At 44.1% G+C, this 14,695-nt stretch overlaps 1 protein-coding gene across 1 annotated transcript; it reads left to right on the top strand.

Annotated features, from left to right (window-relative positions):
• The first annotated feature begins 2,191 nt into the window (after positions 1 to 2,191).
• Positions 2,192 to 3,733, top strand: LOC127056892 (protein shisa-1-like). The gene is made up of 2 exons (XM_050965224.1): positions 2,192 to 2,459; positions 3,246 to 3,733. Exons 1-2 carry the CDS (start codon positions 2,192 to 2,194, stop codon positions 3,731 to 3,733), a joined length of 756 nt encoding a protein of 251 aa, XP_050821181.1.
• Positions 3,734 to 14,695: the final 10,962 nt, after the last annotated feature.

Here is a 14,695-nt window from a genome sequence, read left to right on the forward strand (position 1 = left end):
CTATGAAATTGTCAATACAGCATAAATGTGCATGCCAGTCTGTAATGTTATAACAGGAGTAATCAGAGGAGAGATCATTTGGTGCTGTGTTTCTGTGTGTTTGCAGAACTGGACTCTATTCTGTATCCACTATCCATAATTAATGGCAAAACTCCCTTTAAACTCAATGAGAACAGGGTCAAGCTTTTATGTGCATTAATGAATGCTGCATCTGTAAAGAGTTTTACATCCTGGAATCTTAAAGCAATTTGCAAACACTGCTGCCGATTGTTCTGATAGGGGAGTGAAAGATGTTGCCTTACCTGCTGTGAGCCTGATTTTTCTCATGTGATAAGCACACAACCATAGGTGCAGGAACTAGAGGTGCGGGGGATGCTTCAGTATCTCCAGGTTTTATGCAGGGCTTTGCTTCCGGCCCCATAAGCTGGGGCTCAGCTCCTGGCCCTGCACCCGGGCTACTGGCCCTGCATGCAGGCTCTGCACCTAGGGGTTCTGACTGCTGGCCCTAGCCTCGGCCCCCTTACTCCTGTCCAGGTGCCCTCCTCTCAGAGACATGGCCCTACTCCCAGCCCCAGCTCAGGGAAGGGGGGGCAGGGGAAGGGGGCTGGCTTTTCAGCTCGATGAAAAATGTTCCAGTGCCACTGACCACAACTTCCATTGAGGTCAATGGGAACTGTAGGTACTCAGGATCTTGGCCCCAACTAGTTCCCTCCTCACCTATGACCATGTGCTTAAGTGTTTGCAGGATCAGGGCCTTAAAGTTTTGCAGGGCTTTAGTATTGTTCAGGAACATAGATCTTGTCTACACTATTTAGGTCCGGATATACAAATGTATTCAAATCAATGGAAGTTAGGAGCCTAAATACCTTTTTGGATCTGGGCCTTACTTAAGAATGTAATTGCAGGGACACTGGTCCCCAAACACTAGAGGTTTGCACCCATGCTATATACTAGGGTTTTCTCTAGTAGAGCTACATTAGTGTAGCGGCCCCAGACCCCAAATCCCAACTGAAGACATGCCAGAAGCAAGGCATGGCCTTTTCCTATTTATAATGAAAGACAGAGTCAGGCACTCCTGTGTTGGAAAAGGATCTTGGCAAAACAGTGATTTTTCCTATGCAAATGTTACCGAGGGCTTCTTAAAATATGCATCTTGTTCCCTTGATATGCTTTTGGATTCATGGATTGCTCTGAGCTTTGTGAGGCAGATGTGTGGCAGGTTCTTTGCAAGTTTCAGCCTCCGCACCTTTAACTATGCACAGAAAACAGCATGGCTTGAGTAGGATTTGGAAATGTAGGTCTCTCAAGATGTATTTTGACAAACTTTTACACCAAAATCCTGTTCTGTATACTTACATACTTGATTATCCATGTTAAACAAGGCGAACAGTGGCTTATCTTCCATGGTGTTATATAAACGTCCCTTAGCAATTTGTACCAATTACACTAAAGAGCCCTCTGGAAGCTGGCAGTAGATGTGCTTTCCCTCTGCTTGTGAAATTTAATTTCTCACTTGTCATTATGCATTGTTTTTGCTCATTCCCCAGCTGCTCCCCTCTGATAGCTCATCTGCAGGCCCCTAAGGGAATGGTTCTTTGGTACCGGGCTAGCCCTGTGCTTGCTGCATCCTCCACTCCATAAGTGTTGGCTAACTGTGCCCTTGTTTTGGACAATGGCTAATCAAGCGTGTGAGATGTGCCATCTCCAGCAGGAAACAGAGGCTCTTCCCTGCTGGAGTTTAAGATGGGAAATGGGGGGTGGAGGGGTAGATAAGCCAGGAGGAGCTGGGAATGGTTTCAAATTGAGTGGGTTCTTCTTTGTTGTTGGGAGGGAGGGGGAAGAGAGAATTGGAGGCAGGTCACTGGCCAGGGGATAAAACCTCCTGAGGGCTGGGCTGGGCTGGGCTGAGCAGAGCTTTACATCAGGCCAGTGGGAAGGCAGTACAAACAGCTCACAGACTGGTGGGAAGAGGTGGCGGCAGCCATACATCCTGGTGGGCTGATTGTGAGTGCAGGGGCATCCTGGTGGCTAATAGAATCGGGAGGGAGCCTGGTCTGTGCTTCTCAGGAGTGCCCTAAGCAACTGGGGAGTTCAGAGCACGTGGACTAACCAAGGGACAGGCTAGGGAGGGCTCCAGTCTGAGCCCTCTGAAGGAGGGGAGAAAGGCAGGAACGCCGAAGGTTTCTGTGCCATGGAGAGGGGGCCACTGTGTGTCCTGGTGCTGTTGCTGACTCGGGGGAGCACCTCTGGGCAGGATGGAGAGTACTGCCATGGCGGGGAGGACAGCTCACAGCTATGGCATAAGGGCTTTCGGTGCCCAGAGCACTACGACAGCCCAGAGGCTACTCTGTGCTGCGGCACCTGCAACCTGCGCTACTGCTGCTCAACCACAGAGGCCCGGCTGGACCAAGGCTTGTGTCCTAGTGAACATCATCAGACCAGTCCCAAGCCTCCATCAGGTAACAGGCTCCTTCTACACCTGCAGGATAGGGGGTGGACATCAGAGACTTGGGTTCTGCAGTGCACTGTAGGGAGCTGGGGTGCATTTAGATCACTCCAAAACTCTCCTTTTACAGCTCCACATCTTACCCAACTAGCCCATGCCTCCCTCTACAGCTCCACATCTAATCCCCAGCTTCACCACCTTCAAAGCTCCAGCTGCTCAACTCAAGCCTGCTCCCTCTTTAGAGCTCTAGACAACTTGACCCACGGTGGGACCCTGTTTAAAGGGGAATGAGCTAGTGAGTAAAGAAGAGTATTTCTGGGCCCCCCTCCCCCATCATTTTAAAATGGAAGTCTAGTTCCCTTGTAGAATACAATGTGGCCCCCATAGCTGGTATTGACAGCAAACTGCCTGGGCATTAGGCTATGCTTATAACTGAAAACAATAGGTGTGAAATGCTACCAGATCAGAATACTAGTGTCAAAAGCACTTTGCATAGGTGTAAATGATCATCGTAATTTGGAAAGGCAATGGTGCCCACCTCTGACCTAATACCTGGGCGTAGGCAAAGACTTCACTCTAGTTTCTTATTGGCAAGAGCCCATCTTGGTCCTGCTATTCATTTGGAGAGTTAATGGGCTCAGAACGCTTGCTGGTAGGGTGCAAGACTTTGTGGTGATGCTTTAAAAATTTAGTGAAACCACTAGGTATGAGACATAATATAGCTAGGGAAACTTCTGTAAATGACGACCTTAGTAAAGACTAAATGACTGACTTATCTCTCTGTATTTTCCATTTCCAGTGCCCATGTACTTACCTTTCCTCCTTGTTGGGTCCATATTTGTGGCTTTCATTGTCATTGGGGCCTTCATTAGTATTTGCTGCTGTAGATGCCTGAAATCCCAGGATGAAGAGCAGCAACATGGGCCTGCACCAATCCAGAGTCAGCTGCTGGAAGCTGCTGCTCCTCCTTGGTTCTCCAGTTCCAGTTCAGCCACCAGACGCTCCTTGGGTAGTCATCCTCAAACAAACAACATCTGCCTGAGCATAGCTGCACCTTTTCCCATCATAGGGTCCTCTCAAGGAGCCCAGTTCTTGCCTCCTACATCAACCAATGGATCCCTTTTGCAGCCTGTGTGTACTAATTATGGAATACCAATGGATCATACTATCATAACAACTCCAGCATCTTTCCTTAATAGAGCAGTCTATGGACAAACTTCTTACTATCATTTTCCTGTAAGTGCCATGCATGGTGACCAAACAACGTACTCAGGAACTCATGTCTAAGACGACTTGTAACTGCAGAACTCCATATTATAAAAATGTAGGGTGCTTTTTGGACAAAGTAACAAATGGGAAGTAACACAAACTTCTGAAATCATTAGCATATGTGAAATGAGAATCCTGTCTTTATATCTATTTGGGAAAAATAGGTCTCATTTTAATTAACTAGTTAATTCAGTATTTACTATCTTGGGGATCAGGTTCAGTCTCCATGGTTCATTCATTTCTTGGCATGTTTTCTCATGGCAGGGCTAATCTTAGTGGGGGTTTTAATTGTGGACAGCTGCTCAGTGGAACTGGAGCAATATTGCCGTACTTCTTCCCAGAGGCAGCAAACAGTCAGCTGATCTTGGAACTCCTGGTCAGTTACTAACTTAGGCTGAATTTGAACCCAGCTACCTACAGAGCCTTCTTACACATTACCAAATGCCTTAGCATTCTGCAATCTTAATAAGACTCCACACCTTTATATTTAAAATGGCTTGTAGAGTATTTTCTCTGATTAAAAACTAGTGGTTTTATCTTAAAGGGACATTGCCAAATCATGTCTTTGCCTAAATTTTTATCTACATCTGACTGTTGCAACACAAGCTTATTCTAAGCAAAAGGGATTAGAGGGGAGAATGAAGTGTCTTGTTTTTCTCTCTTAATGTGACTATACTATGCTCATATTAGCATTATGCATAGTCAGTTTCACTGTTGATTGCATGGGCCCATACTGATGGGGAACAAAATAATGTTCAGAAAATGTGAATGATGGCAAAAGCAAACGTTGGCAGAGGGACTAGAGAGCAGGTTGAGTATCTGAAAGTAGTTTTTACATTTTTTCCCCCCAAATTGCTGGATGTCAAGTTGATGGTGACTGTAAGACTGAACATGTTGCTGAAGAGCTGTCAGTTAAGTGCTGCTACAAGAGCAGCTTTTAGGCCAAAACCTTTTGTAAAATGCACTTTGTGTCTGTGCAGATTATTGGGGAAAAAAATAATTTTGTGCTGGTGTATGTGTTGCTCTCAGTCTTGTGATGGTTTAGTGAGGCTCTAGCTATGCAACATCGACAAAGAGAGACCCATTAACTGATTATAAGACATTATGAAAAGGCTTTTTCATAACTGGGTGGTAAAAAGGAGTGAAATGTGGCAAGACCCTCCACCTGTATAACACTACTTCCTTTGTCTTTAGCTTCTAGTAGAGAAGAAAACCCTCTCTATTTTGACTTAAAATACTGTTCACACTCTCAATAAGGAATTATCTTCAGATGTGCACTGCCTAACTGCAGCCATCCTTCACAGCAGGAGTTAACAGCAGGATGTTGATATGAAGAGGTTGACAAAGTATGTTGATCCCAGCTGCTGGAGTATCTAACACTTCCTTTGGTCAAAAAAAAGGGAGAATAATTACACCAGAGGCACATTCAAATAACTCCACAGACATTGCCAGTAGGAGCAGGTGCCAAGGATTAAAGTTGTGTGAGTAAAAAAAACAAGAACTTAATCTTCAGCTGATTGGTCAGGATCTTAAAATCTGCATAATAAAGAGGCTTTGGTGACTTCCCTTGGAAGCAGATGGGCTAAATAATCTGTTCTGTAAACATAAAATCCATCAGAATATTTGTGGTGATGTGGAGGCATCTCCCATCTAACACTATTGGATAATGTAATGTATCCCATCATATAGATGCTAGAAAGGGCACACATTTCTTAATATCCTGGCTTGTAGTGGGGAAGCAATCCATTCTGGTAAGACAGGCTCAAATTCTCCCCTCATTTGCACTGGTGTAAATCAAGAGCATTTCCACTGAAATTAATGGATTTACAGTAGAGTAAGAGAAGGGGGAATTGGTCCCAGTATATCAAAGTTTGCTGTAAGGGATGTAACTTTGGGCCTAATCTGTGTGCTGTACAGGGAAAGTAGTAATAAATGTTTACATGTCATGAAGAATTTTTGAATTTACTCAAAATTAGTTATCTGGTGGTTTTTTAAGATGAGGATGAAGATACAAGACCACCAATATAAAGTACCAACCAAAGCTTAATGGTGCTAAGGGAGGCTGAGCCTAGTTTGTCATGTCACTCAATGCCCTGTCACTGAAAGTAATTGAGGACCTATTTTTACCATGGATTTTATTTCACGGCATCCAGAGCTGGTGTGATAAGAATGGTAACCTGTAGCTGTGCACTTGCTTTAACTAAATGCCTATTTTTAGAGGGACTGTTGTCTAAGGTCCCACATTTTGGTGGATTCCATGTCCTTTTTCTTAGTAAAAAGATCAGATAAGGACTAACACCCTTGAGGACAGAACCTGAATCCAGTTATTTATGGAGTATTTCTACCACGTTCCTTCCTGTTTAGAGATACAAAGGTACATTACAATGAAAATGGATGTTACAGCTCTAGTTTCAGGGTCCAGAATCCATACAGTGAAGTGTTAACAAAATGCATAGCTTACAGGGGTGTTAAACAGCACCTTATTGGCAGCAAGCATTGTTACCAGTCACTGCAAGGAAGCATGGACTGTATTTACCTTTCTAATTTGATCAAGTGTGTATGTGCCAGACATTTGTTTTAAATTGGTTATATTATATATTATTTCAGTTAATTAGTATTGCTAACCCTCAAGCATTTAAAAATATGAGTCCACCCTATCACAAGACTGATTTAAAGATCATGAGACTTAAAAAATGAAGTGGGTTCTCTATTTGCCTGCTGACTCTCAAGCTTTTAGGGTACAGGTGGTTTACGTTTTCAAGATTTAGTTAAAAAGCTGAGGGCTAGACATCTTTTTACTGAAAGCTGAGATTCCACTGTGATCACTTGACTCCAGAAGCTGAGGCTTTAGGAAAAACACTGAATATGTGAGATGTGCAACACAGGTTTTTGTTCTCAATTATAATAGTGCCCTGAAAAAAAACCTTGTTTCTGAAGGCAGTTTTCAATAGCAAATTATCTCTCTAAGAGAAGGACTAGAGTCTTGGATGATTTGATTTCCCAGCTCTGCCACAAACTTGGTCAAGTTTTTCATTTGCAAAGTGAGGATAACCCCTCCTTCAAAGGTCTGGGATGAGGCTTCATGCACTGATATTCATGAAGTGCTTTGCTATCATTGGGCCGAGAGCTGGGAGTGCAACACACACTAGAATTTATTAAAAAATTTAATTAGTTAACATCTTATTTTTCAATATTAACTTTAAAATGTTGCTGCTGTATTCCCCCCTCCCCCATGTTTGCTTCTGCAGTTTCATAACTTTCACATATTTCTAGGACAGCCTCTGTGTTAACAAGTCTGAGGTCAGTCTGGAAATGAGAACAAAATAGACCAGTGGTTCCCAAACTTGTGCCGCCCTTTGTACAGGGAAAGTCCTTGACAGGCTGCAGGTTTGGGCAGTCGCAGCTCCCAGTGGCCGTGGTTTGCTGCTCCAGGCCAATGGGAGCTGCTGGAAGCAGCAGCCAGTATGTCCCTCCGCCCGTGTTGCTTCCAGCAGCTCCCATTGGCCTGGAGCAGCGAACCGCAGCCACTGGGAGCCACGATCGGCCAAACCTGCGGATGGGGCAGGTAAACAAACCAGCCTGGCCTGCCAGGGGCTTTCCCTGCACAAGCAGTGGAACAAGTTTGGGAACCACTGAAATAGACTAAAAATGAAAGAGCCTTTGAAGACACTGGAAGCGCTGATGGAAACCAAAGTTCTCCACACTTTCAGCAATGCAGAAAGGGTTCAACAACAGTTTTCGCTCTTTGGAGGCTGGGAAAACAAACAAACAAAACCAAACCACAAAGCATGCAGGGAAGCCAAGAAAGCAAGAACAAATGTTGATCCAAGTGTGAACATGCAAAAGTGATTTAAGTTGTGTGTCAACGCAATTTATGTCAACTTAATTTTGTAGCATGGACTTGCCCTTAGTATGTAATGTATAAATCACTTTGCAAATATTACCTAATTAATCTTCATTTAGGATTACCAAGGCACCAGATAAGTATCACCATCAGTTTCACAGATAGGGAAACTGAGGCACAGAGCATCAAAGTAATTTACCCAAGAATACACAGACAATCACTGTTGGAGCTGGGATCAGAAGTCAGGAGTTTGTCTCCTGACCACAGTGCTTTCTATAATGATGAGTAATGTTATGTCTACATTGTGGAGCCTATGTCAGTGTAGATGCAGATGACCCAGAGAACGAGGTTTTTCTGTCACCGTAGGAATACTACCTCTCTGAATAATGTCAGCTACATTGATAGCAGCGCTCTTCCATTGACATAGCAGCATCTACCTTGGCATAGCTATGTTGGTCACAGTTGTGGTTTTCTCACACCCCTGACCAATGCAGGGATACCAATATGACTTTAAGGTTAGACCAAGTCTTAGACATCTAATGCAACTCCAGTGTTCAGTACCAAGTAGGAAATGCTAGGAAGAGGAAAGATGATAACCAAATAGGAAGGAAAAAATAGATAAGCAGAAAATAAAATGCTTTGTATGTTCTTGAAAAGGCCCCATGAATAGTAATCAGCCTGACATATATTTGTTAGTCTGCATAGTTAGTGCAACACAGCAGAGGCAAATGTTTGGTTTGAACAAATTGATCACTTCTAATGGTTCTATTTAAAAATTATGTCCCAAGAGAGAGAACAAGGGAAGCAAATGCCATTTCTTTCTCTCCAAAGACTGAGGCAATGCAGTGATGCCGGAATTACAGGTGCTGCCATAACAATAACAACAAATAGCATATGTATGGTTTCCATCATCTGCACCTCCACTATAAAAATTGTTCCAGCACCCTGAGGAGATGTATTTTCCAAGAGACAAGGCGGGCAGGATAATATCTTTTATTGGATCAGCTTCTGCTGGTGAAAGAGACAAGCTTTTGAGGTACCCTGAGAGCTGTTCAGGTCTGGGAAAGGTACTCAGAGGGTAAGTCTACACTGCAATAAAAAACCCATGGCAAGGAGTCTCAGAGCCCAGGTCAGCTGACTCATGCCTGGTGCTTGGACTGTGGAAAAATTATAAAAGACAAACACACTGCATTACTCTTTGGTGAACACTTTTCACAAAAAGATCACTCTATACCTGACCTTTCAGTCCTCATCCTGAAAGGAAACCTACACATCACCTGACCAGAAGACCAGCCTGAGTTTAAATTCATAACTTTGCTAGATACTAAAAATAATGGTCTTAATAAAATCATCCAGTGTCTTTATTACAACAGTCTATAACCCACTAGTTCCCCTCTGGCCTCTGACTGTAAGGGTGTTAACCAGCCACTTCACCTTAAATTGTCCCATAGAATGTGTGTTAACTACTTAGGCTAAACAATCTGTTCCCAACAAGGAAAATAACAGAACTCCACTGGCCATCACATACAGCCCCCAGCTAAAACCTCTCCAGCACATCATCAACGATCTACAACGTATCCTGGAAAACCATCCCTCACTCTCACAGACCTTGGGAGGCAAGCCAGTCCTCCCTTACAGACAGCCTCCCCTCAGCCTGAAGCAAATACTCACCAGCAACTACACACTACAGAAACACTAACCCAGGAACCAAGCCCTGTAACAAAACTTGTTACCTACTCTGTCCCCGTATCTACTCTAGCTACACCAGAGGACCCAACCACATTAGCCACACCATCAGGGACCCATTCATCTGCACATCTACTAATGTTATATATGCCATCACGTGCCAGCAATGTCCCTCTGCCATGTACATTGGCCAAATCAGACAGCCTCTATGTAAAATAATAAATGGACACAAATTGTACATCAGGAATGGTAACATACAAAAGCCAGTAGGAGAACACTTCAATCTCCCTGGATATTTAACAACAGATTTAAAAGTAGCCATACTTGAACAAAAAAACCTTCAGAAACAGACTTCAAAGAGAAACTGCAGAACTAAAATTAATTTGCAAATTTAACACCATTAATTTGGGCTTGAATAGGGACTGGCTGGCTCACTACAAAAGTAGCTTTTCCTCTCCTGGAATTGACACCTCCTCATCAATTATCGGGAGTGGATGACATTCACTCTGATTGAATTGGACCTGTCAACACTGGTTCTCCACTTGTGAAGAATCTCCCCTCCCTTCTCTTCATGTGTCAGTATATAATGCCTGCATCTGTAATTTTCACTCCATGTATCTGAAGAAGTGGGTTTTTTACCCACAAAAGCTTATGCCCAAATAAATCTGTTAGTCCTTAAGGTGCCACTGGACTCCTTGTTGAATTTGTTCCATTGTGTATTTAGCTGGGGCTCTACTTTTTCAAGACCTGAAGAAGAGCTTTCTGTAGCTCAGAAGCTTGTCTCTTTCACTAACAATAGTTGGTCCAATAAAAGATATTACCTCACTCACCTTGTCTCTCTAATACCCTGAGATCAACATAGATAACAACGTTATTTTCCTAGAGACAATTTACTTTTAAAATTCCTTCACCAAGCAGCCTTGTAAACGGTGGGATGGTTCTGTGACCCAATTAGCATTTTCATTAAAAATGGATCATCAACTCATGAGGCAGAAAAATGAAAGATAAGTGTCTTTTATGGAGATTCCATCCCTTACTAACTTTGGGAATCTTGTTGTTTGGCTTAGCATATCCTTAGAAAGCTGGGATATTTTTATGCTAATAACTTTCTTCCTAAAGGAAGATGAAATAGTTAGTAAAGCCTAATTGTCTATTTGCTACCTATTGCACCAAAGTGCTTTGTATTGTTTGACTAATGATAACTCCATCCCTTCCCCCAAATTCTAGTTTAGAATCAATTTACACTATTTTCACCTTAATCTTCCCTAATTACATGGGGACTATTCTTGCTGGATTCTTTCTAAACACAAGAAGAATTGAACTGAGCTAATAAAGAATAGAGCCTTATCGCCCAAACCCTTATAGCAGTGGGTCTTAGGCTAGAACCCCTACATTTAAGTACAGGCCTTGTCTACACACACAATTGCACTACTTTAAATCAGCTCAGTTAAACTGATGCAACCCCCGTGCGACACTTATTTCAATTAAAAAGGCTTATTTTTATTTAGCTACATTGACTGAAGATAAACAATAAGCCTGGGTTAAACCAAAATAAGAGTGTCCACTCAGAGCTTGTTTACCCTTGACAAATACTACCTATGCCAACTAGAAGGGATTTGACAATCGTCACAGAGTAATCCATCCCTCTGAGGCATCACTCAGTTGTGCGGATTTTTCACTCCTCTGAGCACTGTAGCTGAGTTAATCTAAATTTTTAGCATAGACCAAGTCTCAGCTTATTGCACCACTTTCACTAAATTAGTTTAAAAATAAGCCAGTGCAATTCTGTGTGCAGCCATGTAAATCCACATTGTATAACAAACTCATTCCTTTTGGGTATTCAGACATGGTACAGAAACAATGCAGGGCACTAACCAATCAAGTTTTTATTAGTAAAACCTATAATATTAAGTTTCATTTTCACACCTATAATCCAAAGGTTTCACAATGCTTCCAAACCCCATGTAAAGGTGCAGGACTCACCCCTGTGGTGCCTCCTGCTGGTCACCCAGGGAATTAGCATCGCCAGAGCGCCCTCTGCAGGCCCCCGTGTCACTCCTGGAACCCGGTGCCCCTTTACCCAGGCTGCCCCCTGGGAATACCCCCATCAGTAGTTATGCGTCTCCCTTCTCTGGAAACCCCTAACACTCTAATCTCCGCCTTGCCTGAGTCTGGGCTACTGCCAGTCATCACCAAGCCCCCACTCCCTGGGGCAGACTGCAGTGTAAAAGCCACTCATCAGAGGCAAGGGGGTTCTGACCTGCTGCCTTCCTCTACCTCCCTGGGCCTTGGACTAGGCCCTGCAGCCTGGGGAGTTGCCAGCCTGGAGTACCCCTGCTCCTCTGGCTCTCCCAGCCCTGCTTCACTCTCAGTACCCTTGCTGCAGGCAGGCCCTGCTCTCTCCCAGCCTAGACACTTCCCTTAGACCTCTAGCTCATAGCCTTCTTATAAGGGCCAGCTGGGCCCGCATTAAGCCAGCCATAGCTGTGACTGCTTTTCAATCAGCCCAGCCTTTCCCCTACCACAGCCCTCTCCCAGGGCTGTTTTAAGCCCTTCAGGGCAGGAGTGGGGTAACCAACCCCACAAACTCCTGAGTGGGAGGTAAGTATCATCAACATTTTATAATTGGAGAAACTGAGATCCAGAGAGGTTAAGTCACTCTCCCAAGATCACACAGGATGTCAGTGGCAGAACTGGGAAGAGAAACCAGGAGTCCTGGTTCCATATTCTAAAGACTAGAGAGCACCCTCCTTACTGGTATAAACAGTATAACAAATTCTACTTGCTATAAATAGCTATTGGTATCTGCCTAGTATTAAGTTGTTTGCAGTTTACTTATTATTTTTTGATGGCTTCACTTTTATTCATCATTACTACAGTTTTTCAAATGTCACATAGTAAAGCAGCAGAGCTCAATGCTGCTGATGCCATATCTTTCTTTTTATTTTTACATTCAGTGTTTCAAAGGGGTACCATCTGCAACAATTTGTCTCAATCAAGTCGGTTCAAACATCAGCTGAAATGAGACATCTCCCTTATTTTTCAGGGAAAGCTGCCTTGATTCAGTTTTCATCAGCACCAGGTTTTCTGGCAAAGGGTCAAGGGCCATCAGAGTGGGAAAACTCATCAGCACTACAGACTTTTATCAAACTCTGAATGAAGCGGTAACAATACATAGTCTGCGCTCAGAGACAACGTGGCATCTAGCACAGGCGCTGGCTTTTTCCTTTGCCCGAGGGTGCTCAACCACTGCTCAGCCCCAGGCCCTGCCCCTACTCCATCCCTTCTCCCAAACCCCTATCCCTGCCCCACCTCCTCCCTCCCAGTTCCATCCCCTCCCCCGAGCACCCCATCCCCCCTCACTCCTAGCACCTCCTGCCCCCTGCAGAACAGCTGATCATAGGAGGCAGAAGGCACTCGGGGGAGGGGTCTGACAGGTGGAGCCAGTGGGCAGGAGGTGCTGTGGGGTGGGAGGAACTGGCTGCCAGTGACTAAGCGCCCATTAATTTTTTTCCTTATGTGTGCTCCAGCCCTTGAACACCCATGGAGTCAGCACCTATGGCACCCGGTTCCTAAGGCCCTTTCTGAAATACAGCAGACTTGGTTACAATATAGTTAAAAGCTGTAGTGTAAATCAGACTTAGTCACATCTTTTTAATGCTGTTTAGGTCCCATCTACACCACAACTTTTAACTGTGTTGCAGCTGGGTCACCTAACTTGGTTATAGTAGTATGACAGGTGGCTCCTAAACAAGGCCTATTCTACACTAGAGAAGGTTTGCCAGCATAACTATGCTGGCACCCCATCCTAGTGCAGATGCAGCTTATACTGGCAAAAAAGTGCTTTTGCAAGCGTGGCTTGTACTGGTTCCCAGAGCAAAATAAATAATACCAGCAAAAAGACTTTTATGCTGGCATAATTGCATGAAGCCTAAGGTGTTTGACAGTATCAGAATGTCATACAACCCCGCCCCTCCATGCCCCTAATCAGCATAACTATACCAGCAAAAGCATCTAATGTAGACCTGGTCCATAGGTTAACACTGCTCATGAACATGGCAAATGTCAGGTTGCATCAGGTTCTCACACTATGCTTCTGCTGAAGGTCATCACCTAACCATGCCTCTGTAACTGGATTAGGCAGTATTCTTGCCTCCTACATGTCTGTGCAGAAGTACATCCAAAGGATTTGCCCCATGTGGAAAAATACCCCCAGACCTCTGACCTCAAAGCACCATGGGATAGCTGCCCAGTTTTCACCAGAATACCCTGATGCAAACACAGCAGTGCAGTAGGCATGGACAGGCTGACATGGCCAGGAGCTCTGCTTCTGTAACTAGGTGCTGGACTCTGCTTGCTGTAGCCCTGCATCAGAGAATGGTTACAATTGACATGGTTCTATCTGTAGTACAAATGGGGCTGGACAGAGACCGCAAGCTGAGCTAATAGAGTGAGTTTCCACTAAAATAAATGGGACTTCATAGGCTGAAGAGACTGCCATCTATGTACTGATATGGGATTTGTTGGTATGGACTGATAAACATCAGAACCCAAGTTGATGGAGTGAATGGCTCTCTCAGTATAGTTTCAATTGCTGATTATTTCTGTGGGCAGACACCACACCCATCTCCTTCTCCAGAACTGTTCAGGTGTCCACTGCCTGAACAGAAATGTCTGAGCCTGAAGCTGCCAGATACAGAGATAATGATGCTGCATTTTACTAAGCCAGGTTTTTATTTTGTCAAATCCATTCCTTTTGATGGCATCTATCTGCCACTAAAATTCTAAAGTCCAGAAATGCAACACAGTCCATGTTTATTATTATTTCTGCTGCTGTAAGCTCTAGGAGCCCCAGTTATGGACTGGAACTCTTTTTGCTAGGTTCTGTACAAACCCAGAACTCTCTCTTTGGCTGTATGGATCTGATAGCCTACTTAATCCAAGCAGTTTTCACTCAGACCACCTGACAGATTAACAATGTTTGAGAACATGGGCTAAACTCCATCTGACATGGCTGATAATTCCAGTTCCTTTGTACTTCATCTTTAGGTATCTGGGGAACACTGTGGGTGAGATAGCACCAGGATCCAATATCAGTCTCATGGACATGCCACTAGAGCTGGAGAGCCTCTGTGGATAATTGTTTCAGCCTAGAGAGGGGCCTTCTGACCCAAATAGATCCCAAGTTTTGGAGAAGTTTGGATCCAGATCCGAACTTCACAAATAGCCCTTAGATTGTGTGCAGCCACGTAACTGTCACACCTGGGGTTCTCTAGACTGCACTGTACTAGGGTGGACATTCACTTAGGAACCCCTCCTGGCCAGAGTTCACTCGGTGGTGCCCTGCTACTCATTTCTCTCCTCTGCAGGGCCCCTGAATAACTCACTATCCACAGGCAATTAAAACATTCCCCTCCTGGGGTCTTATTTATTGAGTCTTTATATCCAGG

The sequence above is a fragment of the Gopherus flavomarginatus genome, chromosome 8 (assembly GCF_025201925.1).
Source record: "Gopherus flavomarginatus isolate rGopFla2 chromosome 8, rGopFla2.mat.asm, whole genome shotgun sequence".
In the NCBI taxonomy this organism is placed as follows: domain Eukaryota; kingdom Metazoa; phylum Chordata; order Testudines; family Testudinidae; genus Gopherus; species Gopherus flavomarginatus.

Bases quoted from the DNA above. Each gene is read 5' to 3' on its own strand.
- LOC127056892 (XM_050965224.1), top strand. From the start codon at position 2,192: ATGGAGAGGGGGCCACTGTGTGTCCTGGTGCTGTTGCTGACTCGGGGG. The intron at 2,460-3,245 runs GTAACAGGCTCC...TTCCATTTCCAG, and splicing joins CAGTCCCAAGCCTCCATCAG to TGCCCATGTACTTACCTTTC.